This window comes from Trichosporon asahii (assembly GCF_000293215.1).
Source record: "Trichosporon asahii var. asahii CBS 2479 unplaced genomic scaffold scaffold00017, whole genome shotgun sequence".
Lineage (NCBI taxonomy): Eukaryota > Fungi > Basidiomycota > Tremellomycetes > Trichosporonales > Trichosporonaceae > Trichosporon > Trichosporon asahii.
In genome coordinates this window covers 331990-356875 of record NW_014040907.1, presented here as the reverse complement: position 1 = coordinate 356875, position 24886 = coordinate 331990, and the positions used below count along the sequence as shown (strand labels likewise).

At 61.2% G+C, this 24886-nt stretch overlaps 8 protein-coding genes across 8 annotated transcripts; 5 read left to right on the top strand and 3 right to left on the bottom strand.

Moving 5' to 3' along the window:
* Nucleotides 1-2974: 2974 nt before the first annotated feature.
* A1Q1_07721 (PAN6 protein) lies at nucleotides 2975-4091 on the top strand (the record flags this gene model as incomplete). Its single annotated transcript, XM_014326733.1, has 2 exons — nucleotides 2975-3437; nucleotides 3484-4091. The coding sequence occupies 2 exons, from the start codon at nucleotides 2975-2977 to the stop codon at nucleotides 4089-4091; spliced, it is 1071 nt and encodes a 356-aa protein (XP_014182208.1).
* A 112-nt stretch (nucleotides 4092-4203) lies between these two features.
* A1Q1_07720 (uncharacterized protein) lies at nucleotides 4204-5923 on the bottom strand (the record flags this gene model as incomplete). Its single annotated transcript, XM_014326732.1, has 3 exons — nucleotides 4204-5041; nucleotides 5091-5679; nucleotides 5761-5923. 3 exons carry the CDS (start codon nucleotides 5921-5923, stop codon nucleotides 4204-4206), a joined length of 1590 nt encoding a protein of 529 aa, XP_014182207.1.
* A 657-nt stretch (nucleotides 5924-6580) lies between these two features.
* A1Q1_07719 (uncharacterized protein) lies at nucleotides 6581-7820 on the bottom strand (the record flags this gene model as incomplete). The annotated part of the gene is made up of 3 exons (XM_014326731.1): nucleotides 6581-6991; nucleotides 7049-7544; nucleotides 7606-7820. The coding sequence occupies 3 exons, from the start codon at nucleotides 7818-7820 to the stop codon at nucleotides 6581-6583; spliced, it is 1122 nt and encodes a 373-aa protein (XP_014182206.1).
* A 533-nt stretch (nucleotides 7821-8353) lies between these two features.
* A1Q1_07718 (uncharacterized protein) lies at nucleotides 8354-9408 on the top strand (the record flags this gene model as incomplete). Its single annotated transcript, XM_014326730.1, has 4 exons — nucleotides 8354-8515; nucleotides 8565-8789; nucleotides 8850-9158; nucleotides 9202-9408. 4 exons carry the CDS (start codon nucleotides 8354-8356, stop codon nucleotides 9406-9408), a joined length of 903 nt encoding a protein of 300 aa, XP_014182205.1.
* Nucleotides 9409-9624: 216 nt separating this feature from the next.
* Nucleotides 9625-10614, top strand: A1Q1_07717 (nuclear segregation protein Bfr1; the record flags this gene model as incomplete). The annotated part of the gene is made up of 3 exons (XM_014326729.1): nucleotides 9625-9840; nucleotides 9884-10401; nucleotides 10458-10614. The coding sequence occupies 3 exons, from the start codon at nucleotides 9625-9627 to the stop codon at nucleotides 10612-10614; spliced, it is 891 nt and encodes a 296-aa protein (XP_014182204.1).
* Nucleotides 10615-10894: 280 nt separating this feature from the next.
* Nucleotides 10895-12791, bottom strand: A1Q1_07716 (uncharacterized protein; the record flags this gene model as incomplete). Its single annotated transcript, XM_014326728.1, has 4 exons — nucleotides 10895-11356; nucleotides 11411-11576; nucleotides 11779-11839; nucleotides 11936-12791. 4 exons carry the CDS (start codon nucleotides 12789-12791, stop codon nucleotides 10895-10897), a joined length of 1545 nt encoding a protein of 514 aa, XP_014182203.1.
* Nucleotides 12792-13272: 481 nt separating this feature from the next.
* A1Q1_07715 (diphosphomevalonate decarboxylase) lies at nucleotides 13273-14654 on the top strand (the record flags this gene model as incomplete). The annotated part of the gene is made up of 3 exons (XM_014326727.1): nucleotides 13273-13322; nucleotides 13429-13720; nucleotides 13758-14654. The coding sequence occupies 3 exons, from the start codon at nucleotides 13273-13275 to the stop codon at nucleotides 14652-14654; spliced, it is 1239 nt and encodes a 412-aa protein (XP_014182202.1).
* Nucleotides 14655-20481: 5827 nt separating this feature from the next.
* On the top strand, nucleotides 20482-24047 carry A1Q1_07714 (uncharacterized protein; the record flags this gene model as incomplete). Its single annotated transcript, XM_014326726.1, has 4 exons — nucleotides 20482-20951; nucleotides 21298-22888; nucleotides 22926-23016; nucleotides 23056-24047. 4 exons carry the CDS (start codon nucleotides 20482-20484, stop codon nucleotides 24045-24047), a joined length of 3144 nt encoding a protein of 1047 aa, XP_014182201.1.
* Between the last annotated feature and the right edge of the window lie 839 nt (nucleotides 24048-24886).

Sequence of the window (24886 nt, the reverse complement as noted above, 5' to 3'; positions counted from 1 at the left end):
GCGCCAGCGGAATCAGCCATCAAGGAGACATCGGGGTTCTGTTCCGCGGCCGCAGCGACAGCACGCTCGGTCGCTATCCGGAGTGCCTTCTGGGTCTGGTCGTTAGCTGCAGCGAAGGGACAAGCTTACGCTTTCGAAGCTCTCTTGGAGCTCCGCCCAGCGGTCCAGGAACTTGGCATAGGTTGCGTTCAGTGGGGTCTCCAGAACTGCTTGTTAGCTCACGGACCATCGGGAAGCTGGTAAGGAAACGGGTGGGAGAGGGGAGGGAGAGAGTGCAATGGTAAGCAGATGCACAGCTGCGTTTGGCGCTGACTCAGCTGGGGAAGTGATGCAGCTGTCAACCACGAGGTGGACCCGTGGAAGGGAAGAGGTAGTTTATCAGGAAGCATGTGAGCAATACTCACGAGCACCAGCTAGCTCGACGAGGAGCTCTGCCCGCTCGGCCGCCGATATAGCCTCGCGCGGCTCGAGGTCGAAGAGGCCGCAGAGCTCCTCCGGCTTGCGAGATGAGAGATCGACGCCCGCCGCCGTTCCCATCGGTTCGAGGAGACGCGCTATGTCCTGTCTGTCAGCTGCATGTTTCGTGCCAGCAGCAATACGATTTGTCGTCGAACTCACCACCTCGAACGTCTCGCCCCACGCCCCCGGGTCCGTCCACGGCGCGAGGGGCACCCCTGCCCTTGCCATCTCGGAGTGCCACTCGCTCTCGTATAACCCGAGCTCGGGGAAGGCGGTGAAGTCGCTGCGTTCTGACGGGTGTTTCACGAAATCTGCTATGTCAGCTCAAGAAGACTCTGATATCAGCTCACATCTAGCACCGCCGCCGCCAGACTCCCATGCTTCATCGAGGCACTCCGCAATACGATCAGCCAGCTCGGCACGGTGTACCGTTTCGCTTTCGCCTGGCGCTGGTGTCGAGTTTCCGCGCGCAGCATCCGCAATCCTGATTGTCAGCTACAGCTTGCCAAACAAAAGCTGGAACATACACAAAGTGCTTGATTTCGCGCGTTGGAGCTATCTCGCCGCCTGCCACAGGGAAGGAGAGCGTGCACAGCGCCACATCTGTGAGCTGGTCACCGACGACATTGGGTACAAGCGCGAAGAAGGTGCCGCACCCGACCCAGTCGGGCAGCGCAGCGAGAGCAGCATTCGGTTCCTGCCCCTGGAGGTAATAGGAGAGGAAAGAGCGGCGGCTTGCGCTCTCCAGAGCTACGTGCGCGCGGTAGTACAGCTCCGCGTTGCCCACTGGCTCTGGTCGAGGTAAAGCGTCGGGATCCGTAACCTCGGGCTCTTCTTCTGCCTCATCGTCGGACAGGACTTGGTCCGCGAGCAACGTTGCGGAGCTAGCGTTGCTCAACGCAGGCGAGGAAGGTGTTGGCGGCGTCTCCTCCTCTGGTGGGGGCGGGGGCGGTGTATCGAGCACCGGCACCGTTCTCGCGTCCCGCTCCATGCGCTTGTTGTCCTTCTTGATGCGCTCGCCGAGCTTCTTCATATCACGTCCGTCCACAGTGACTTGCTCCTGATGGTCAGTTTTAGCAAGGGCTTCGCTTAACTTACAGTTGCGGAGACGAAGCTAGCTAGCACAGGGTGATTCGGGAGGGGGATTGGCGGCACTGACGGCGTGGCGGGAGGGCGCAGGTCCTGCAATGACTTGCCCGCAACCTGCGCCGCGTGCAACGAAGCAAGATAGCTGGGGTCCGCAAGGCATGCCCTCCACACAAAGTGCTGCAGGTACTGGACCTGCCGGAGCGAGAGGCACAGTGCGCGCCGGCCACATGCGAACGTGACTGCCGTTAGTACCATCAGCGCGGTGACTCACCTATCGTTGCGTGAATGCCAGAGGCACCTTTCTCACGCAGTGGGTGTGACGGAGAGGCGAGGGCATCTCGGTGCATCAGTGCTCCAAGGGCACTGCGCTGAGCGTTAGCCAATGCGCCGGATGTAGGGAGCTCACCTCCAAAGAGCCCTCCGGCATGGACTGATACCAGAACAGCACATCCGACCAGCGGTACCATGCCTCCGTCGTCATGATCATGGCGGGGCCGCTCATCTGAGCAGCTTCGGGTGACTTTCAGCTATCGCTGTAGGTCTTGCAGTCCTGCGGAGTTGAAAGAGGAAGACCAGGAGCACCTTCACAGCATCAGAGTGCGCCTTCCCCCGCAGGTGCTGATTGTTCGGACGTCAGTCCACTCAACAGTGTGGGGTCTCCACATCTATCACGTGACAGCTCGCACGGAAGGGTCGCCGAGCGGCAACGTCCTTTGGGTCAATGGACGCCTTCCCAGGGTCGCGCCTGCCAGGTTTGGTGGCCGGCCGGAGGCTTGAAGGCCGCGATTCGAAATCTGCAATGTCCAAATCTCGAGCTGATCACCTGCTACCTGACCGCCACTCCGTGCTGATATCGTCACAGACTCAGCTGCAGCATCGTGGCATCGCACCATTCACCATGTCGCCGCCGATATCTCTTGCCCGACCTGCGCGCTCGACCTGCTCTCGCCTGCACTCGACCATCTCGAGCGGCACCACACACGCACCCCGCCATGTTCCCATCATCCGTTCCGCCCCCCAACTCCGCCGGTGGAGGAAGGAGGCGCGCTCCCGGGGGCTTGAGGTGGGCCTTGTCCCGACAGTGAGTACTGGCTGCTCCCCAACGATGGCGGCGGTGGTGGTGGTGAGATCAGTGGGGTCGAAATTCTTCCCCAGAGCGGACCAGATGGTCTCCGCCCCATCGCTGTGTCGCTCTTCTCCGACGAAAACAAATTTCTTGGCGACGGACGGCCGTCGCCCGGATTGCGTCAGCAACGCCGACACCAGAGGTGGTGTCGGAGATCGGACAACACTGGGCTAGCCTACCATACTCGCTCACTTGCATGCTGCTGCGAGCATGCGGTGCGGCGAGCTTGGCTTGCGTGGTCGGCAATGCACGCTCATCTCAGCCCGCATATCCCGGCTCCGGCCATCCCCAGCCTCCGCAATGGTAGCCGCAATGTGCCGCCGTCGTTCTCAGCTGTTGTCGTCCAGGAAACTTAGCTTACATCAGATGGGAGCTCTGCACGAGGGCCACCTCTCGCTCGTGCGCACTTCGCTGAAGCGCCACCCATTGACGGTCATGTCGCTGTTCGTGAACCCGATGCAGTTCGCGCCGCACGAGGACTTGAACGCCTACCCTCGGACAATGGACCGTGACATCGAGCTGCTGAAGGGTCTCCTGCCGGGAGGACCGCGGGCACCAATCTCGGGTCTGGGAATCAGCGAGAACGACGGGTGGCGACCGATGCCTCGCCACCTTGAGAGCCACGAGAGCCCGCTCGTCGTGTTCGCCCCGACAGTTGATGGAATGTACCCCCTGCGCGGGGAGCTGCAGAACATGCAGCAGCAGAAGGGTGCTGTCGTCCAGCTCAGGGGATGGGGAGAGGTCATGGAGGGAGCTTCCAGGCGTGAGTACCGGTATTAAAGGTGCTGCAGTGATCTGGTCCCACGCAGCCCGCGAGGGCGGGCAGACTAGGTCGCAGTACCAGCTAAGACACCCCGCGCTTGAGCTAACGACAGCGCAATTCTTCACCGGCGTCGCGACAGTCTGCACCAAGCTCTTCAACGCCGTGGAGCCCGACCACGCCTACTTCGGCCAGAAGGACATCCAGCAGGCCCTGATCCTGAAGACGCTCCAGACCGACCTGCTCTCCGCTCACCCGCTCCCGGAGAACCTGCACATCCTCCCGACGGCCCGTGACCCGGCAACCGGACTCGCGCTTTCGTCTCGCAACGCCTACCTCTCGGCTGAGGAGATGGAGGTTGCGCCGACGCTGCACGCCGCTCTTCAGGCGGCTCGTAACGCCTGGGTCTCGGGTGCCAGCGGAGCGGCCATGGTCGAGGCGGCCAACAGGCACGTGCAGGACATCAAGCTCGCCAACCCCGATGCGGAGCTGAGGCTCGACTACGTCGAGGTCTTTGACCCGGACACGTTTGAGCCGATCCGCGGCGAACCCCAGCCTGGCCAGAAGCTCGTCGTCGCCGGCGCGCTCTGGGTCGGCCGTACGCGGTTGATCGACAACATCCTGCTGGGCTGGGACGCGGACCCGGTCGCCGCTTGAGCGATCGCGAGCGCCCAGCCTTCATTCGATCCACCCTGCTGCCCGGCGCAGCGCCCAGCCTCAGCCTCATAGACACTTTTCTGCAATGCATTTTCATATAGATGGGTTATCACTACTTCTTCGCTCCTTCCGCAAACCACCTCCTGATCTCGTCTCCAAACAACTTCAGGCCCTTGTCTATTGTCTCCTCTGATCCTGCGAATGTGGCTCTGAACGCGGCGAGTTTCTCATCGTTCCTCTCTCCCGGCACGCTCTCCACGACGAAGAGTCGCGCAGGCATGACGAGCACCCCAGCGTCCATGAGACTCTCGGCGAGCTCGTCGATGAGTTCGCGCGTGTTGCTGCCGTCGTACCGGGGATGTTTCGAAAGATCAACACTGAGCCACTGGAACATACCTCCGCGCGCGGGGACGGTCGAGATGATATCCTGGGGCACGTGTCTGTAAAAGGCATCGAGGAAGAAGTCCCTCTTCGCCTCGTATGACAGGCGGAGGGCGTGGAGCCATCTCAACCAGCCCGCCAGGCCCCAGCCGCCCTGCTCTGGCGCCGCCCCTCCCGCGGCCGCAGCAATGGCGCTCGGTTCGGCGAGATACGACGCGAGCAGGGCTTGCGTCATGTTGTTCGGCGTCTGCGTCGTGACTTCGCCAATGCGCCAGAGACGCTCAACGAATTGCTGGCTCGCGCTCGCCCACCCCAGCCGAATACCTGGGCCGAAGACCTTGGAGAACGAGTCGAGGCGCACGACGCGCCCGTCCACGTCGCGCTTTAGGTAGGACTCGACGCCGGCGTGCGCCTTGAATGCCTCTGCTACGGCGCGGGCGTCGTCCTTTTCTGGAGTCGAGGGGAGGGGTGGCAGAGAGTCCCGCGCCTTGGCCAGATTCTCGGAGCGTTTGGAGGCGTCGGAAGTGTACTCGGCGTACTGGAGGGGGAAGTAGGGGTCGTCCTCGATACTGATCCTCAGCTAGAGTTACGTGACAATTGAAGCTAGGATGCACTTACATGACGAGGTCGTGCTTCTGCGCCACGGCGTAGACTGCGTCCATCCTCTCGGGCGTCGAGACGCATCCGGTCGGGTTCTGGCCGCAAGGCGTCGTGAGCAGGACATGCGGCTTCTTGCCCTTCTTCGTGTCCCACTCGCTCAGGATCTTGTCAAGGGCTTCGGGGACGATGCCCTCGCTGTCGAGCGGTACGGGGGCGAAGGTGGCTCCCTTGGCACGACCAGCGTTCACGCTCGCGGGGAACTCAAACTCCTCTGCGAGCACAATATCCCCGTCCTCGACGAGCAGCGTCATCGCCTTGGACACGCCGTCCGTATTCCCCAGCGTCGCCGTGACTGCCGATTCGCTGTGGGGGACGCCGTGCAGGAGCTCGTTCAGCGCGATGAGCCGGTCCACGAGCTGAGGGTACGACTTTGTCAGTCCGTACTGCAGCACGGTCCGCAGGTCCATCAGACCTGCTGGTCCGGGCCCATCGCCCGACTTGTCGAGGTGGATTGCGGCCGCGGGGCCGGCCATGGCGCTCTGAACATCGCTCAGACTCGAGAAGGAGGGCAAGGTGAAGTGCGCATGCTGCAGGGGAAAGAAGTTGGCTGGCAGTTAGCAGGGTCCAGGTGACGAAACTGACGATCCGGAAGTCCTGTTGTCAGCTCATCACGCGCCATTCAGCTTACCTCCTGCCAAGGACGTCAGACCAGGCTTGCTGTCCGCCAGCGCGCCGTATGCCTTCATCGCACTCGGGGCCTGGTTCAGCACCCGCTTGTTAATGTGGTGCGCCATATCCCTTGGCTGCGGCCTCGTTGCCTTCCCCGCATCACCTGTTGTTGAGGAGGCCATTCTGCGAGCGTTTGCGGAGTATGTGCAGATTGAAGAAGGGAGGACTCGAAGCGAGTTCCGCATCAGTTGCGCTCGAGTTGCGGGAGTAGTGGGTCAGTGGGCAATGGACGCGTTACGTTGTTAATCAGGGAGGGTGTTCTGCCTGACGATCGAGGAACACGAGGTGGACGAGGAAGACACGGCGACAACGCCGATGGCGGCAGGACTCGTACTGATGACGACAGATAGCCACGTGCGGCGATAAGATTATGTAACCGTGCGATAACGACTTCGCACCAATCTCTTCGACAAGCGCAACTTGCAGTCGGGCGGCACACTACTCTACGGCTCATTCGTATGCCGATGACAGAGTTGGTTCAGCTTTTGGCGAACGACATTGCAAATGTTAGAACCTGTGTATTCCGGAATCAGCAAACATTCCTCTGCCTCTGAAGGCTGCAAAGCGTCATTGGCGCAAGGGTGACACAGGCGTGATCTACGATTCTATGCATGTGTAATGTGGCGTTCTGGGTCTAATTGTCGTCCACCTTGTTCGGGCTGTATGTGGGTGCTTCTTGGCTGGTCGAGACCGCGCCTCCGCCATTGGCGTCGTTCGGGGTCGGCCCGTTTCCCGAATCAACAGCCGCTGGTCCCTCACTCGCAGCGGCAGGTTGCGCATTACTCGGCACCTTCCTCAGATGCCGACTGGGCAGGAGCCGGTGTAACCTTCCGAGTGCCGTCGCAGTACTTGGCCTCCCACTGCTTGGCTCCAAAGCGCTCATAGAAGCCTTTCATGGAAACCCAATCGATGAAGACCCCATCCGCTTCACGCTCGGCCAAGTCACGGAAAGCGTAAGCGACCATACCGACGCCGGCACCTGTACCACGCCCGGCCTTGGCAACTCCAACGCACGCGATCGAACCGCAGTTCTTGCCCAGCGTGCTCGGCCACACGAGCTGGTCAAGTAGCGGGCACGGCGGGAGGGCAGCGAATGTCGCGCCGATGATGGTGCCGCCCTTAACAGCCAGGATGATGTCCTCGTACTTGCCAGCTGACATCATCTTGGGGAACATGTCTGGCCAGCCCTTCTGTCAGCTTCCCACGGCACATGCTAGCTGCAAGAGCGATTAATGATAGAAACTCACGGTGAATGAGTCGAACTCGGTAAACTCCATGCGCATGAGCGCCTCGCGATCGGCTGGGCGAGCGTGCCGGAACTCGACGCCGTGCTTCCTTGCCTCCGAGGTGAAAGGGTCGTAGTTGACATCGTTCGGCAAGGGCGAGTAGAGGTCGATCGCGTCGGGTTCACCAATTCTCCAGCCTCGCTTGCCGAACCAGTCCTTCGCGGGCTGTAGGTACTCGATGTCTGGCAGGCCGGGGAATATCCGCGGGAACGTCGAGCCAAGCTGTAGTGTGCCGTCTGTGTTCGGTGGAAGCGAGTTGCGCACCTCCTCCTCCAAGTAGGACACCGCAGCATTATGCAGAGCCGAGCCAATGCCCTTACCCTGCTGATCGGGCGACACCACCAAAGCACCCAGGCTGCCCTTCACTTTCGTGTCTGGGTTGGTAGAAGCTGTTACCTTGACCAGGTACGCAACCGCAAAGCCCAGCGGAGCTCCATGAGGCTGGTTCTCATCGCCGCTACCGCTGTCCCCCGCTTGGCTCCGAGCAACCGACGAGGAAGGCCGATCGTCCGATTCACGGGCCGAGTTTGGCGGACTGGGATGCAGGCGTTTGCTCCGGATCGCCAGCGTAAGCGACAAATACTTTGGCGTTGTCCGTGTTCAGGATTTGGTGGAACTTGGAGGGCGGGATGGAGTAGGCGTCATGGTGTCGCCCGAGTGTCGCCTGCCAAAGGGCATGGAGGTTGTCGGACGGGGCGTCCCTGGGGTACGTTGTGACCCTGTGGGACGTCATGAAGCACTGGGAGTTAGACCAAGTGGATGATCAGCTGGATCGATGAGGTGGATGTGCTGATGAGAGAAGGGGACTAGGAAGGGGATGGCATCTTGAACGAGGGGAGGGGGGAAGGGGAAGAAGACAAAGATGAGTTTAGCAGACGACCGAGGGATGGTGACGCCGAAGATCCCGAGCTGGGTAGTGGACCGTGTAGGGAAGGGAAGGGGCACGGCCTGGAACGCAGCCCAGGGAGGAACAGCCTGATCTCGTCCTGACACAGTGCCCAGCCAAAGCAGACCTGGCACAGCCGGCGCCGGCCCGGAATCTCTTTGCGGCCTGGGAGAGAGTGGGTAGTGAGCGGGAGCAAATGCGGCGCGCCACGCGACCAAAGTCGGCGGCGCGTTGGCAGATGGGCCATCGGTCGAGAGCGCGCTGGCGGCACCGCTGGCCGCTGTCGATGGACGCTCGCTGCTGAAACGCTGGCGATTTCCGTCAACAATTTCCGGTCTCTCTTTCTTTTCCTGCCCATTCGATACCCACACCTCCCCACCATGCCTCCCCCCACCGCCTCCCTCAACCCCAAGGCGCCCCACCCCAAGACGGGCGGCAACGACCGGGCTGAGGACCACGTCGGCGGAAAGCCCGACCAGAAGAAGTACAACGATGAGCAGGACGCCCTCACCAAGGAGATCGCTCAGGTCAAGACCAAGCTTGTGAGTACCCCGGCAGCTGTAGGTTTTCCCAGTAAAAGCTAACGTACAGGACGCTGTCCGCTCCCGTATCGACCTCAGCCGGGCGCCCAAGTCGGACGACCGCCGGTCGCAGCTCAAGGCTGAGATGGACGGCCTTCGCGGCGAGCAGGGCAAGTTCAAGGACGAGCGGAACAAGCTGTTCACGGAGATGCGCAAGCTGCAGGACAATCTGAACAAGAAGATCAAGGACGTCAACGCCCAGCGCCAGAAGACCGGCTTCAAGAACGCCTCCGAGGTCCAGCAGCGTATCAAGTGAGCTAGGAGGGTGGCATGATAAGCTAACTATAACAGGCAGCTCGAGTCACAGGTTGAGTCTGGCTCGATGAAGCTTGTCGACGAGAAGCGGGCGCTCCAGGAGATCTCCCAGCTCCGCCGTGCCCAGAAGACGATGGAGAACTCTGCGTCGTCGGACGAGGCTATCGCTGCCGACAAGGCGCGAATCGACGAGCTCAAGGCTAAGCTCGATGACCCCGAGGCGAAGAAGGTCAGCGACCGCTTCGACTCGCTCAAGAAGGAGATGGACGCGCTTCGTGCCGAGGGCGACAAGGCGTACCAGGAGCGTAACAAGCTGTTTGACGAGCGCCGCGCCCTCGAGAAGCAGATGGTGAGTTTCTTGCCAAGCGGTGGAACGTATAGCTAACATTCAGGACGAGCTCTACGGCAAGAAGCGCGCCTCGGCTCAGGCGTACAACGAGGCCAAGGACGCCTACTACGCCAAGGTGCAGGCTATCCGACAGGCGCGCCAGGAGAAGTTCAAGGCGGAGAAACAGAGGTTGCAGTGGTCCATCGGCTTCATCGAGTCCTGCCCTATGCGCCGGGCCTGGTTCTGCTTCCGCAGCAGCGAGCGCTCATAGTACGAGAGCGTCGATTGCGTCGTGTTGTTCTTCGCGTCTGCATGTTAGCTCACAAGCGCCGCATTAAGCTGCAACCGTAGATCGGGAGAGGGATGACTGCTGGCAGCAGAGGGAAGGCGGTAACTCACGACTCCGGCCCATGTCGATGGATTGTTGTTGCCAACATTTCGGTCCGATCAAGTCAGCGATAATCTCTGGGCAGGTCAGCCTGACACGATGGAGAACTCTGCGTCGTCGGACGAGGCTATCGCTGCCGACAAGGCGCGAATCGACGAGCTCAAGGCTAAGCTCGATGACCCCGAGGCGAAGAAGGTCAGCGACCGCTTCGACTCGCTCAAGAAGGAGATGGACGCGCTTCGTGCCGAGGGCGACAAGGCGTACCAGGAGCGTAACAAGCTGTTTGACGAGCGCCGCGCCCTCGAGAAGCAGATGGTGAGTTTCTTGCCAAGCGGTGGAACGTATAGCTAACATTCAGGACGAGCTCTACGGCAAGAAGCGCGCCTCGGCTCAGGCGTACAACGAGGCCAAGGACGCCTACTACGCCAAGGTGCAGGCTATCCGACAGGCGCGCCAGGAGAAGTTCAAGGCGGAGAAAGCTAAGGAGGACGCCGCCCGCCGGGACGAGGAGATTGCCCAGATGCGCGAGGACGCCAAGGTGCCCGCGTACACGAGCGAGATCGAGGACTGCAAGCTGCTCATCAACTACCTGACGGGCAAGAGCGAGGACACGCAGACCACCGCGGAGAAGAAGGCCGGCTCGGGCATTGCGGGCGTCAAGGAGCTCGAGGTGCGCAAGGTCGAGGCCGACTTTGCCGGCATGCGCCTGAAGAAGAAGGACGAGGAGCTCGAGGGCTTTTTCGGCGGATCGGGCAAGGGCAAGAAGAAGGGCGGACGCAAGGGCCAGGCCTCTGCCAACGGCTCGGGAACCGCGACCCCGACGACGCCCTCCAACGACGCCGTCAACCTCCCCCTCGGCATGCGGGCCGCGACGACGTTGCCCGCACCGTCTCCGACCTCGAGACCAAGATGGCCTGGTTCGAGGCCAACAGCGCCGCCCAGACCCAGAAGGAGATTGAGCGCGTCGAGAAGCTCGTCGCCAAGATGCAGAAGAAGAACGGCGACGCCGGCGCCGACGCCGACGCCGAGGGCGACAAGGACGCCGAGGAGAAGAAGGACGAGCCCGCCGCCGCGGCCACTGAGGCGTAAAAATGTGTAATCTGCACAGATACAGATAGCCATACACACTGACCCCCTTCATACCTTGTCACTTCGTACCACGGGAGCATGCACAACACATAAAATGGACGTGGAGCAGGCAAAGTGATGGTGACTTTAAACGTTCAGAGTACTGACGATGTGCTCTCACGCTTGCAGAGACTGCGCTTACTAAGGGTACCGGGAGCGAGGAGTCACTCCGTCGTAAGCCACAGGTGTGCGATCTCGTAGTGAGGGTGCAAGTCTGACACAAGCTCATATCTTATCACAGCTACGGCTGATGCGATTGAGCTTGATACCACTTGCCAAGACTGGCAGGTGGATTAAGACCTCCCATCAGTGCGGGGCGTTCCTTCAGCCGAAGCGCCGAACCTTCAGCGGCCAGCGGCGTGCCTGTCAGTCTCACCTTCGCGTTCCGAAGGAGAGAAGTCTGTGCTAAATGTGACACCTTCCTTAGCACGACCGTCGTTTCGGCTATTCCGAAGCCGACGCCGGTACGCCGAGCATGCATGCGTCCGCTGAGCTTTAAGCATGCCATCCGTAGATGTAACTTCATCTGTTGCTTGTCTGCCGCCTGTGCTAGAGCATGATCACTCCCTGCCCCTCGTTCACGTTTCGCCGCCTCGCCTCGCTGTGCGGAAAGTGAGTCGTCCCTCCCACCTGCGCTGCCCCCCTGTCTCCAACCACCTTTGGCGACTGTCTTCCCCGGATCGTACTCGCCTTCAACATCGAGCTGTGCACTTGGCGAAAGCTGACGACAGACACTCCGGTCTCTCCGGCCACGCACAAGCGCACACCTCCCGCCACGCCAAGCCTCACCGGCGCCATGCTCTGCCCAAGACTGAGCTTGTGATGCTGAACGAGGGCCAGCTGAGGATGCGCATTGCGAGAGCGGCGGCGTTGCCCAACAGCGTCTATGCCCCAGCCCACCGGGCGTCCCAGCTTTGACCTGTCTGTGATCCATTCCCTCACGCAATTCAGAAAACATCAGAAGCCACAAGGAGTGAAGAAGGAAAGCCAAGAAAGATGGCCCCGTTATAAACAGAGCAGAGACAGCTGATACTCGTACATGCTTCCCCTTCTATGTCTGTATCGGTACACTCCATGCAATTCTAGACTCTTCTTGGCTCGCTGCGCGGGGCGTGCTGCGCTTACACACGGAACGTAACCACGTCGAGCTTGGCGGTCGAATGTCCTGCGGCCGCGAACCCAGTTCCTGTCTGTCAGCTATCGGACCTACACGGTTGGCACAGCTTTGTCTTCCCTGCCAGTTCAGGCCGACGTCTGTCGCTGCGCACCGGACCACACTCACCCTCCTTGCCCAGCGGGATCGCCCTCTCGATGCTAGCCTCGCAGACGGGACACGTGTTACCGCCCTTCTGCGCCCTCTCGCAGCACGCATTGCAGATGACATGGCCGCAGATGGCCTCGCGCTTCTCCTTGGCGTCCTTTTTCTTCTTCTTCTTCTTTGGCTCTTCGCCGTCGGCTTTCTCCTCAGCCTTCTCGACCTTGCTCGATGTCAGGAGCATGGCGCCTGTCGCGTTGTTGACCTCTCGGAGGCAGGATGGGCAGCCGGGTTTCGACTCGGAGCTCGAACCGGAAGATGATGACGGCGCCTTGGAAGACGGGTAGGAGAAAACGACCGGGAGGAGCGACTTGCGGCTTATCGGGTGCGCTTGTCCGACGTGACAGAGCGTCTGCAGCTTGACGGCCTTCAAAGGGCCGAGGGGCGCCTCGGGTGTGTTGTCGGGAAGCCAGAAGGCGGCGATCTTGGCTTTGCGCCCGTCGCTCTCCTCTGCCTCGATCGCCGCCAGTGCGGCATCCTCCGCTTCCCGCGCCAACCGCTCGACCTCGGCCTCGAGATCCTTCTCGCCGTCCTTCTCCGCCCCATTCGCTCCGTCAGACTTGGGCGCGCCGATCCTCACCCGTCCACCGAGTCCCATCCCCCGCTCAAAGTTTGCTCGCACACGTTCCCGCGCCTTCTCCCGAGCCTCGAAACGCTTGCGCTCGTCTTCCCTCTCCCACGCGTCGAGTTCCGCCTTCTGCCGCTCGATGCCAGCCTTCTGCGCGAGCAGGTCTGCGTAGCAGCATTCCCGGCAGAAGACGTGCGCCTCGGGACACGCAACGGCGTCGGTCACCTGAGACAGGCAGAGGTTGCAGTGGTCCATCGGCTTCATCGAGTCCTGCCCTATGCGCCGGGCCTGGTTCTGCTTCCGCAGCAGCGAGCGCTCATAGTACGAGAGCGTCGATTGCGTCGTGTTGTTCTTCGCGTCTGCATGTTAGCTCACAAGCGCCGCATTAAGCTGCAACCGTAGATCGGGAGAGGGATGACTGCTGGCAGCAGAGGGAAGGCGGTAACTCACGACTCCGGCCCATGTCGATGGATTGTTGTTGCCAACATTTCGGTCCGATCAAGTCAGCGATAATCTCTGGGCAGGTCAGCCTGACACTGGCACTTCTGGGTAGAGCAAAGGTAAGGAAGTGTAGTAACACGTGGTCGGCATTAGGATTCTGCAAAGTGGAGTATAGCCAGGGTCAGGCTCACCCCGCGTCCCTGCTCGTCCCTTGGCTCGATCGTGCGATTGTCCACCGTGGCCAGGTCGACTTTTGTTCGAGCGCGTAGCAGTCCTTCCAACAACAACAATCACCATGGTCCACACCGCTACGGCTACCGCGCCCGTCAACATCGCTTGCATCAAGTGAGTCGCGTGTTCCCCTTAGCTCTGCACCTTGGGTGACCCGCCTTGCTTCTTTCGGCCTTCCTTTGTCTCCAAGACTCGAGCACTGTTGAGGGCTAGCGTACAGTCCCTTGCTAGCAAAGCTTTCTACTTGGTCACCTGCTAACAACAGGTACTGGGGCAAGCGGGACACGAAGCTGATCCTGCCGACCAACTCGTCGCTCTCGGTGACGCTGGACCAGGACCATCTGCGCTCGACGACGAGCTCGGCGTGCGATGCCTCCTTCGAGGCCGGCGATCGTCTCTGGCTGAACGGCAAGGAGGAGGACGTCAAGGAGGGCGGCCGTCTCGCGACCTGCATTCGCGAGCTCCGCGGCTGGAGGAAGGAGATGGAGGACAAGGACTCGAAGCTCGAGAAGGTAAGCTGAAGGTGTGCGAAGGTGAAGCTAACGCCAGCTCTCGGCCATGCCCCTCCGTATCGCGTCTTACAACAACTTCCCCACCGCTGCCGGTCTCGCCTCGTCTGCCTCCGGTCTCGCCGCGCTCGTCGCCTCGCTCGCGCAGCTCTACTCCCTTCCCCAGTCGGCTTCGGAGCTCTCCCGCATTGCCCGCCAGGGCTCCGGCTCTGCGTGCCGTTCGCTCTTTGGCGGTTTCGTCGCCTGGCGCGAGGGCCAGGCCGCCGACGGCTCTGACTCGCTCGCTGTTGAGGTCGCGCCCCAGTCTCACTGGCCCGAGATGCACGCTCTGATCTGTGTCGTCTCCGACGCCAAGAAGGGCACCTCCTCCACGGCCGGCATGCAGGCTACGGTCGCGACCTCGCCTCTCCTCCAGGAACGCCTCAAGGTCGTGCCCGGGCGCATGGACACGATCGAGAAGGCGATCAAGGCGAAGGACTTCGACGCCTTCGCCGACGTCACGATGCGCGACAGCAACCAGTTCCACGCCGTGTGCCTCGACACGCAGCCGCCCATCTTCTACCTGAATGACGTGAGCCGGGGCGTCATCGCGCTCGTCGAGGAGCTCAACCGCGCCCACAAGGAGGAGACCGGCCACCTCCTCGCCGCGTACACCTTTGATGCGGGACCCAACGCCGTCATCTACGCCCCTGAGGAGAACATGCCCGTCGTCATTGAGGCCGTCAACCGCTTCTTCCCCCAGGAGCTTGCCGCCAAGGAGCCGTTCGAGGTCAAGAAGGCCGAGCTCCCCAAGGGCTTCAATGAGAGCGCGGTCAGGACCTGGGACAAGGGAAGCGTCAAGCAGCTCATCCACACGCGCGTCGGCGACGGCCCCCGCAGGCTCGACGAGAGCGAGAGCCTCCTCAAGGCCGACGGCACCCCCAAGACCCTCGCTTAAACGCTTACTTACGTCTTCCCTTGATCCACACATAGAACGCTTGTTTAGAAAATGCATAATCGGGTTTGAGTTATAGATGTGTCTCCGGTGGCTTAGTCCGCGGCTTCGACCTCGGCGGTCGCACGCCGCGCCCACGCAATGCCCTCCCAGTTCTCCTTGACCCAGGGCGCGAGCAGAGCAGCCCGCTGCAGATCCTGCATTCCGTCGCCGCCCTCTAGCGTCGCCGCGATTCCGCGCTCGCGGTCCGCCTCGGCGTCTTCCTCAACCGTGCCGCCACGGCCCTGCAGGAGGGGCGTGGCGGCCTCGACCTTGCCGCTCGCAATGTAGGCCAGAGCGAGACGGTTACGACCAGCGGCAGACTGAGGTGCAGCAGCAGCCGCTCGCTCAAGCACGGCAAGCGCATCCTCCGTCTTGCCCTGCACGAGCGCGTGCGCAAAGAGGACGATGTCAGCGAGACCGGCAGGGTCCTGCGCCACCCTGCGCTGGGCGGGAACACTGTCGAGTTCCGCGACCGCGGCGTCGATGAGGTCCGTGTCATCCGATGTGAGGCCGGCGGCGCCCAGAGTCGCGATAACCTTGACGCTGGCGTCCTCGTGTTCCAGGCTGTGGTCAGCTTCACTCATCCGGCAGCTACTCACCATTCGAGGAGGTGCGTCTTGGCAGCCTCGCGGGCATCTTCGCCTCCGACGGCCCAGAGCGTGCGCGCAAGCAGTACAGTGAGCTCGTCCGCGAGCGCAGAGTCGTTTTTCGCCGCCTCGAGCGCGTCCTGGAAGCTTGCCAGGCAGGCGTCGACGTCGCCGAGCCAGAAGTGCGCGAGCGCACTGCCCAGCCGCGCCTGAGGGATCAGGCGCACGACACGCTCATCGCCCGAACCGCCCGCCAGCTCCAGGAAGTTGGTGAATGCCTCCAGTGCGCCATCGTAGGCCCCGGCAGCGAGGCGCACACGACCCAAGTTCGCAAGCGCAATCGTGTACTCAGCTTCGATCTCGGCCGACTCGGCAGCCTCGAACTCCGCCTCCAGCAGCGATGTTGCCTTCTCCAGCGCAGTGACCGCGACGTCGGCCATGCCGAGACGCTCGCAGACAAGGGCGTATAGGTGCTGCGCTGCAGCGCTGCTGGGGCGGGCACCGGTGTACCGCTTGAGAGCGAAGGCAGGCTGGTGCAACGTCTTGGTGTCGCGGGGGCCGTACAGGAAGGGACCGAAGGCGCTGAGTGCGAGGGCGAGATCTGCCTCGAGCAGCGAACCTTGCGACAGGGTGAACGAGTGCGCGAACAAGTTCGCAGCCGTTTCGTGCTGTCCGTCGCGCTGCGCCAGGGTCGCCTGTCCAAACCACGCACGGGCGTACTCAGGATCCATGATCTGCGCCTTCAGGAAGCACTGGTTTGCCAGCTCGCGGTCGTCCAGCTCCAGGTAGAGATAGCCGAGGTTGGTCCACACGACAGGGTCCTTGGCGTAGCATTCGAGCGACACGACGAACGCGTGCTGAGCGAGCTGCTTGCCCGCCTCGGAACAGATGACACCCAGCGCGTTCCACAGGCGCTCGTCCGAGGCGTCGCGCTCCAGAGCCAGGCGCACAGCTGCGACCGCCGCCTTCACAGCAGCAGCCTTCTCCTCGCCGTCGCTCTTCAGCGCGAAGGCATGCAGCGCGCAACCGAGATCGTACAGCGCTGCGTCGGCAGAGTGCTCATTCTTCAGCAGGTGGGCCCGGAACGCTAAGAAGAAAACGGCAGCCTTGGCCGTGTAGCCAGTCGAAGGCGGAGATTGGAGCAGGTTGCGCGCGTGACCGAGGTTGTTAACGGCGGAGCGGCGGTCCTCATCGTCCGCGTCCAGCACCTCGAGTACAGGGTGCAGGACCCTGGCGTTCGACTCGATGTCCGCTGAGGTGACCTCCGTCTCCGCCAGCTTAAGTGCGGCATCACCAATGAGCTTCCACGCCCAGGCGCGGTGCGCACCTGTCTTGACGACAGCGAGCGCGTACCCGATAGCCTCGTGGAAGCTGCTGCGGGAGCGCTCGTGGAAGCCCTGCGATGCGGCCTGCAGGCCGAGAGCAAGCGTTGCGTCAGCCAGCAAGGCCGTCACGCCAATTTCGTTGCCTCCCGTCTGAGCGTCGACTTCCTTGAAAGAATCGATCGCTTGGACATACTGGCCCAGTTGCATGTACACCTCGCCGATGTGGTAGCGAGCCATCCAAGCCTCGGGGTCGAGCTCAAGCGCTCGGTTGAGCGCCTTCAGGCCAGCGATATGGCGACCGCACTTGACGTAAGCCCAGCCCAGCATGCGCCACATGCTAGCGTCCTCAGGCTGAGCGCGGAGAGCAATGTTGTATGCGTCGACGGCTTGCGGGTACTTCTTGTAGTGCTGGATGTCAGTTCCACTTCCTGCGAATGAACTCACCATCTCAGTAGAGCCGAGAGCCTTCCAAGCCCATCCATTCTTAGGCGCGAAGCGACCAGCGGCGTTCATGACCTGGCCCCCAGCAACACCCTCCACACCGCCTTCGCCCTCCATGACTCGAGTGGCGATGGCGCGGACAAGAGACCACTCGTCCTCCTCAGCGTAACCGAAGGCAAGGCGCTTGGCCGCCTCAGTCTCAGTCGCATCGAGCTCAAACGCCTTTTGGAAGCATCGGAGCGAACGCTCGTGGTCGGGTGGGCTCTGCTCCGCGTAGCAAATGCCCAGAGCAGTGTAGGATGACGCGTAAGAGTCATCAGCACGGAGTGAAGCCATGAACCAATCCTCAGCTTGCTGACGGCTCTCAGGCGTGTTGATCATCCACTCGGTTCGTCCGAGGCGCCACCAGGCACGAGCACGCGGGTACTTCTCGTCGTCCGTGTTCTCTTGCTCCTTGCGCGTGTCGCGGATCTCCACAACCTTCTCGAGCACGTCGCGGCCCTCCTCCAGCTTGCCTTCGTTGACGAGACACCAGCCGAGCTCTTCCTGAGCAGCGACCATCTGCTTCTCATCACCTCCGAGATCGAGCAGCGTCTGATACTCAGCGCGGGCCTTCTCCCACTTTTCAGCCGTCTCGTAGATCTGACCGAGAGCAAAGTGCGCCTCATAGTCGTTGGGTTCCGCTTCCAGGACCCCAGTGAGGAGTCTCTGGGCGCGCTGATGGTGCTTAGGAGGGTAGTAGGGAACGAGAGCCACGCCGAGGGCAGCGTCAAGAGACAACAGGGTGGCCAGCAGCTTGATTCCTCGCTGAGACTCAGTGTCGCGCACGAGCTTGCGGCCAGCCTCGGCGTAGGAGATAGCATTCGCCCAGTCCTCGTCGATAATAGCGACTCGGGCCATAACGCGGTGCGCCCAGATGTTCTTCTTCAGGCCAGACTTCAGGAGCTTGGTCATGGAGCTGATGAGTTCCTCCCGCTCTTCCTCGTCAATATCTTCGGAAAGTTCGCCCTCGCGCTGGGCCAGCCGACGGAGACGACGACGTTCACGAGCATTAGGGCCCTTGTTCTTCTTGGGACGGCGGTACCTGACCTTCTTGTCACTGTCGTCACTCTTGACCGTGGACAGTTCCGATCCGCCGTCTTCCTCTGGTGCGGGAAGAGGCAGCCTGAACAGACGGCAATAATCATCAATGAAGTCGGTCAAAGCAGCCTGAGGGAAGGTCTTGGCGTATTTGTGAAGGAGCTCGTGGTCGTAGACTGCGATCAGTCGAGAGTAACAAGCAAACACTCACAGATGGTAGGCTCATCCCGGCCGTTCAATCTCCAGTTCCAAGCTTCCTCAGCAGCCCCTCCGACACCCAGAAGAATGAACCCATCTGCAAGATCATTGGCACGCTTGAGGACCTCCTCCTTGCTGAGACGCTCAGTCACCGGAGCGCGGAAAAGAGGTTGGACGTCATCTTGAGACTGGGCTGAGGTTGCTTTCGGCTTGGCCGGGAGCTTGGCATCGGATTTCTTTGAATCGGTCTTCGAGTGCTTCTCACTGCGTGAGGGAGTCACGAGCTTGCGCCAGTGGTCGAATTCTTCCATCTCGACCTCGCGGCGGATATCCTCGCTGACGTTCGGATGGCTCGCGACATCGCGCAGAAGGGATATCTTCTGATGGCCGAGGGGACCGCCGAGAACCTCTCCGTTGACCTTCTGACGCTCGTGATGCTCCGAAATAGCTCCAATTCTCTGACGGGCAACCTTCACCTTCGCCTCGACTGTTGTCTGTATTTCGTTCTGCACACGCAGCAGGAGGTAGAGGGTGAGCTCTAGGGAGCCCGCGAGATAGTGAACGTGGGGGAGCGGCTTGGGGATCGCCGGAGATGACTTTCCGTTACCGGGGTACGTAGGAGCTGTGAGCGGAACATAGCCTCCTTCGGGCACGGCCGCGGACTGGATCAGGGGAACGACTGGCGAAGACGGAACGAGCAGTTGGAGGGTGTCCCAAGCCTTGCAATAAGCGCGCGGTAAGCGTGGGTGACCTACCTTAGAATCGGGACCGTGTTCAGCGTAGAGGTCCAGCAGCTCCTGCAGAGCCGCCTGCAGCTTGTCACCATCACGCCTGAGGTTAGAAGTATCACACTGCAACACTCACGCATCATATGCCGCCTGGACGCTCTGCTCCAGAAGCTTGCCTAGCGCTTCCCATTTTTCATGCTTCACGTAGAACTTTTTCAAACCCTGTGACGCAAGCGGGTGACCGGGTGACAACTTGAGAGCATGGAGGTAAGACTGAAGTCAGCGCAATGGACATCAGCCCACGATCGCACCTTCTCGGCTTCGTCGAAGCGCTCTAAGTGCGACAGTGCCAGAGCACGGTAAGCCAAGCTATCAGTCAGTGAAGAACTTGCACAAGAATTCAAAGCACGCACACGTTGGGCGCATCTGGGCTGTCCTCGGGGAGAGACTTGAGGAGGTTTGTTGCTTCGTAGAGGGCGCCCTCTGGCTCGCTGTCCTGGAGCTTGGTGCGGATGGACTTGAGCGCCGCTTTGGTAGACATGGCGACGGAGCAGACGATTCTGGTCTGTCTGCTGCAACTCCTTTCCGACCTGGGTATCGATGGGTGAGAGAGAGAGGGAGGGAGTGTGTCGGAGGAAGACACAACAGAGATGACGCCAGTGCCGACGCTCACTGTGCAGGGGGGGGGTTGACTTTGAGGTGGAGGCTTCGAGCTGGTTTGGGTTGTGCCTGAGTGCCACGAGGTTTGCACGCCTGAGATGCCCACGGGCGCGCAAGGAACGCCCCGGTCCGACTCGTGATCTCGGTTCCCTGAATTTCCCCCCAGCATGCCCAGCACGCCCAGCGCGCGCAGCAGGCAGCAGCAGCTGAGGCAGAGAGGCCAGCCAGGGTGACCAGGTGAACATGGACCCGTTCCTCGTTACCGCGCGACACTGGGCCAACAACCAACCCGTCCCATTTCACCATCCCCTCCCCCCAGTGTAACTCATCCTCCCTCAACCCCCACAACACACACACACACAGCGATAACACGATATCACGACACAGCTCGACGTCGCCGCACACACCGAGTGAGTCTTGTCCTTCCCATCGCCCCGCACTGTCCGGCACTTCCCTCTCTATCCCTGCTCGCTTCCGAATCCAAAGCGCCATCCCATGAAAAGAGAAGATCTTCAACCCCGCATGCTGCCCCGGATTTTATTCCTTTCCTTCCCAGTCCTTCTCCCCTCTTTTGTCCGAAGCATACCTCGTCCTCGCCACCATTGTCACCGCCGTCCCAAACGTCTCGGCACGCATTCCCCTCCTCGCCGCCCACACACGTTCCCCCCTCCCCGTTCCCCACACCGCGTCGCGACCGATCTTGAAACCTAAATTAACTCCGCCAGCGCCAGCAGATTAGTCGACTTCACATCGCACACTCGCCGGGGCCATGGCCAACTCACAGCGGGGACTCGGCCTCAACCTCGGCGTGCCCGCCGGGGCGCCGAAGAACGCCAACCCGCAGCTGACAGTGCCCTCCGCAATCGGTGTGACCCCTGCATCCCCGACAGAACCGGCTGGTCCATCGTCCACAGCGGGTCCGAGCAAGACTTCGCCCCGCCAAGGTCTGCAACCCTTACAGACGCAATTCGACTCGGACCATTATGACCAACGAGGGCATTCTATTCCCCCGCCGCCCAGCCCTCGACGGCACAGAGTGAACCGTGTTAGAGGTGGAACCGGCGGCGGAATATCGACAAGCAAGTCCTGGGCCGATCTGACGGCCATGGGAATGGCGATCGGTTCGTCGCGATCACCGAGCGTTAAAGAAGACCGCCGTGCGGTGAGCGAGCACCATCGTGTCTTCTCACATGGAGATCTCACGGACGAGCCTTGGGATGAAGCTCCGTACGACAACAGGTGAGCAATATCCTTCCCGCGCGGGACGTCGGTGTCTCGGCATCGCGCCGAACCCATGTGGACAGTCGTAGGAGACTTGGATTTCGTTGACATCAGCGCGCGCTTCTACTATCGTATGCACTCTCGCGCTGCATCCCCGGTACGGTCAACAATCAGCGTCAGCCCGACGACGGGCTCCCGGAGGTCACCGTCACCATCCCAGTCACAGGCGCCCCTCGGCACGTCCCCAATTCATGTTCGCCGTAATCTCTCGGTTCCACCAGGAGGTGTGGGTGGTGGTGAATCAAGTCAGTCCAGCCCGACTTCTGCGACTCGGCTATCCCCCAATACTCGCTTCCTTCAACAGCACCTGCCCTACCTTCCCCAACTCAACCTCTCTTGCCGCCACTCCCGAGCACGACATTGCTGATCCAATGGCGGCGGCTTCTGTGCCTCCACAGCACATGGTTATCCTGACGCCGACGACACAGGAGTGGAGAGAGCTGAAGGAGATGGGAAGGCTGGGTGGCAAGGAGATTGAAGACTCTCACGACAGCGACAGCTCAAGTTCGAGTGCGCCGTCACCGTCAACCGAGGCGCCGCAACGAACACCGCCGGAAACAGACGGATCTCCTCAGCTGCGTCCAGTGTTTTCGTCGATCGTCATTGCGCCTAGCCCGGCTCAGCCCCAGCGTTCCCCGAAACCTGAAGAGGGCATGAAGGGGGCTTGGGTTAACCTGGACAAGAGCACGGACCTCACCAGCACGGCCAGCAACCATGGCGGGCTGTTAACTCCTGACGACGATGACGATATTACGCTGGCTGTGCAGCCTACGACAGTGCGACGGTTCAACAGCATCGGCCGAAGAGACTCTCTAGTTGACGTGCAGCGTCCCGCTGCGATCAACATTCCTCGTACGAAAACGAAGCGCGAAATCGAGCGCGAGCGTCTGCTGCGCTTAGTGGACGAGGAGATTGCAGGCTCGCCACCGTCAGAGCCTAAGGGTCATTCATGGGGCGTGCAAGAAATAGGAACTGGTGGCGGTTTGTCGCGCGCCGACTCGCGGGGGTCCCAGCGTTCTCGCCGAAGCTTGGACAGCCCTGGGCTCGCAGAGGTTCCGCCCGAGCAGCAACCGCCCAGCGAGATCGAACAAATTTCACAGCCTCTTCTTCCTCCAGCCTCATGTTACCAGAGCGACACACTGCCGACGAAGCCGTCTCCGCTCCACGCCGATCCAGTCACACGGTCGGCCATTGCCACCCCGTTATCTGCCACGACTCCACAAGGTACCGCGTCACCCGCTACATCCGATGAGTCGCCGCCGCTGAGCAGTGCTCCTCCCGAGACTGAGCAAGAACGCTTCGAGTCCATTCGGAACTACTCGCGGTCTTTCTCGACGCGTAAATCGCTGAGCCGACCTGCAAGCGCCGCTCCCTCCCGACGCAACTCGGCAGAGCACTCGCCTCCTCGCTCTCCTCGGCGCCGCGAGCGGGACACTCCACGGGTTTCGCTTGTTGCCGGTCGCATCGTCCGACCATTGGCATTCCCTCCTCTAACGCCGATGACGCAGGTCTCGAGTGTGGACTCTAAAGATTCGAAAGACGGCGGCGAACAGGGTGAGGCTGCCAGGGAAGTCAAGGAGGACACAAGCAACGCCTCCAAGTCTCCGCCCGTGCGCCAGGGCACTTTGTCGAGTTTCTCTGCCTTCCGCTCGCCCGCGCCCGGACACCACTCCAGTGCATTCCCTCCGATACCAAGATTCGACAGCTTCACGTCCAACGTTAGTCACGCCTCTAGCATCGGCGCCCCGAGCTCGACTGGATCGCCTCACAGCGAGGTCGTGGGAGCCGGGGGCCACGGCATCGATGACTATGTCATACTCAAGGAGGCCGGAAAGGGAGCGTACGGTCTCGTCATGCGTGCCAAGGTGAAGGGCAGCAATGGACAGCCGGTCGGCGTAGGTTACCTGCACTTAACTCGTAACTGACCAACAGGACGAGCTCATCATCAAGTACGTCATCAAGTCGCGAATCCTGGCCGACTGCTGGAAGAAGCACAAGCAGCTCGGACCGATTCCGGTAGAAAGTGAGTGGTATCTTGCAACTTTGCTCAGCTGACTATCAGTCCACGTGATGGACCAGCTCCGGCATCTCATCTACCACCCGCCGATCGAGCCTCACCCGTGGGACCCGCACCGCACGGCCTCAAACAAAGGCAGCCAAGAACAGTTGGCCTCGAATGGTGACCCGGAAAGACCCGCGACCCCATTGCGCTCCGACAGCGCGAGCTCGAACCCGACCCAGCGTTACATCTCGGGGGAGATGAAACAGTCTCCCGAGAGGGGCCACCCCAACGTGTGCAAGCTGCTGGACTTCTTCGAGGACCGCGAGTTCTACTATCTCGTGATGCCCCGGTACGGTACCGGCGTCGACCTTTTCGACTACGTGGAGTCGCATCCCTCGGGTTTGCCGGCATTCGAAGTGCGCTCCTTCATCGGGCAACTGACGGATGCCGTGCGCTTCCTGCACGCGAACGGCATTGTGCACCGCGACATCAAGGACGAGAACGTGATCCTGGACGGAACCGGCAAGTGCCAGCTGATCGACTTTGGCAGCGCTGCGCATTGGCGCCCAGGCAAGCGCTGGGACACCTTCAGCGGAACGCTGCATTACGCCTCGCCGGAGATCCTGCGTGGCGAGATGTACGGCGGCAAGGAGCAGGACGTGTGGGCGCTCGGCACGGTGGCATACGTGCTGCTCGTGGGCGAGACGCCGTTCACGGAGCTGCCGGATGAGGTCTTCGAGGGTCTTGTGCCCGGAAGCGGGGCACAGGCTGGTCTCGATGCCAGATGCGGCGGAGAGCACGCAAAGGAGGGTCTCGAGGCGGATGGAGGCGGCTCGCTCGAGGACGCAGCCGACTTTGTCCGCTGCTGTCTCGCACAGGATCTCGTCAACCGACCCACAGCCGAGCAACTCCTGAAGCATCGCTACCTCGCCGGCGCAGGGGGATGGACCGGCTTCCGCGGCTGGATGGGCAAGAGCCCCACCGCGCCGGCATCTTCTGCTGTGCCCGCCATTCCGGTGCCGAGCGTGAAGGTGGACGGCACGAAGGCGTGAGCTGTGCCGAGTGCGCAGGTGTGAACGAGAAGTCAGCAGTATCTTGTGTTTTGTTATTATCTTTTCTCTGATATCAGGCGGAGCGCGAGCGTGAGCAGTAGAGCATATTCTCTGTAGAGATAGACCATGTCATGAACCCATCAACGCATCAACAACGTACATTGCGTCCGCAGTTGGTGATCAGCACGATCAGCGATCAGCAAGTGTGCATGGGACGTGCACCTCATTACCTATTCATTTGCCCATTCCTTAACCCAGTCCCTAATCAGTCCTTATGGATAGACAGCAGGACGGACGGTCGCGTATCTCGCCAAGCTCGGTTAGATCTGATATCTTCCCGGATGCTGATTGGACCGAAGGCGGGAATGTGCGACGCTCCGGAACGTTTCACCCGAGGAGGAATGCTGATGAGGCTGGAAGGAGGGAAGATGGAGCGAGGCCGACCGGAGGCTGGGCTGGGAGGTGGAATGTATCATGGCTGAGAATGCCGGGCCGAAGCATGATGCAGAGGGCAGTGTACTGGTGCGGAGACAAGGGGGCTCGGATGCAACCTGCCATTACGGCGAGGCTCGGTGCATCGCCGAGGTGGCAGTTGGACGTCCCGATGGCAATGGCGCATGCACAGCGGATACTGACACCGCTGGACCCGTTGTGCTTTGCCGTGACTCTTGTCGGTGCATTATCTCAATCACCTGTTGGCCTAGCTAACACCAGTGGCCCAACAGTGCCCCTTCGTCATTGTCCCGATCCAATACATCACGAAACACACAAAACCCCGCCTGAGACTGACTAACACACTCCCTTCAATCTGACGACAGCTCCCACGCCCCCCATGCACT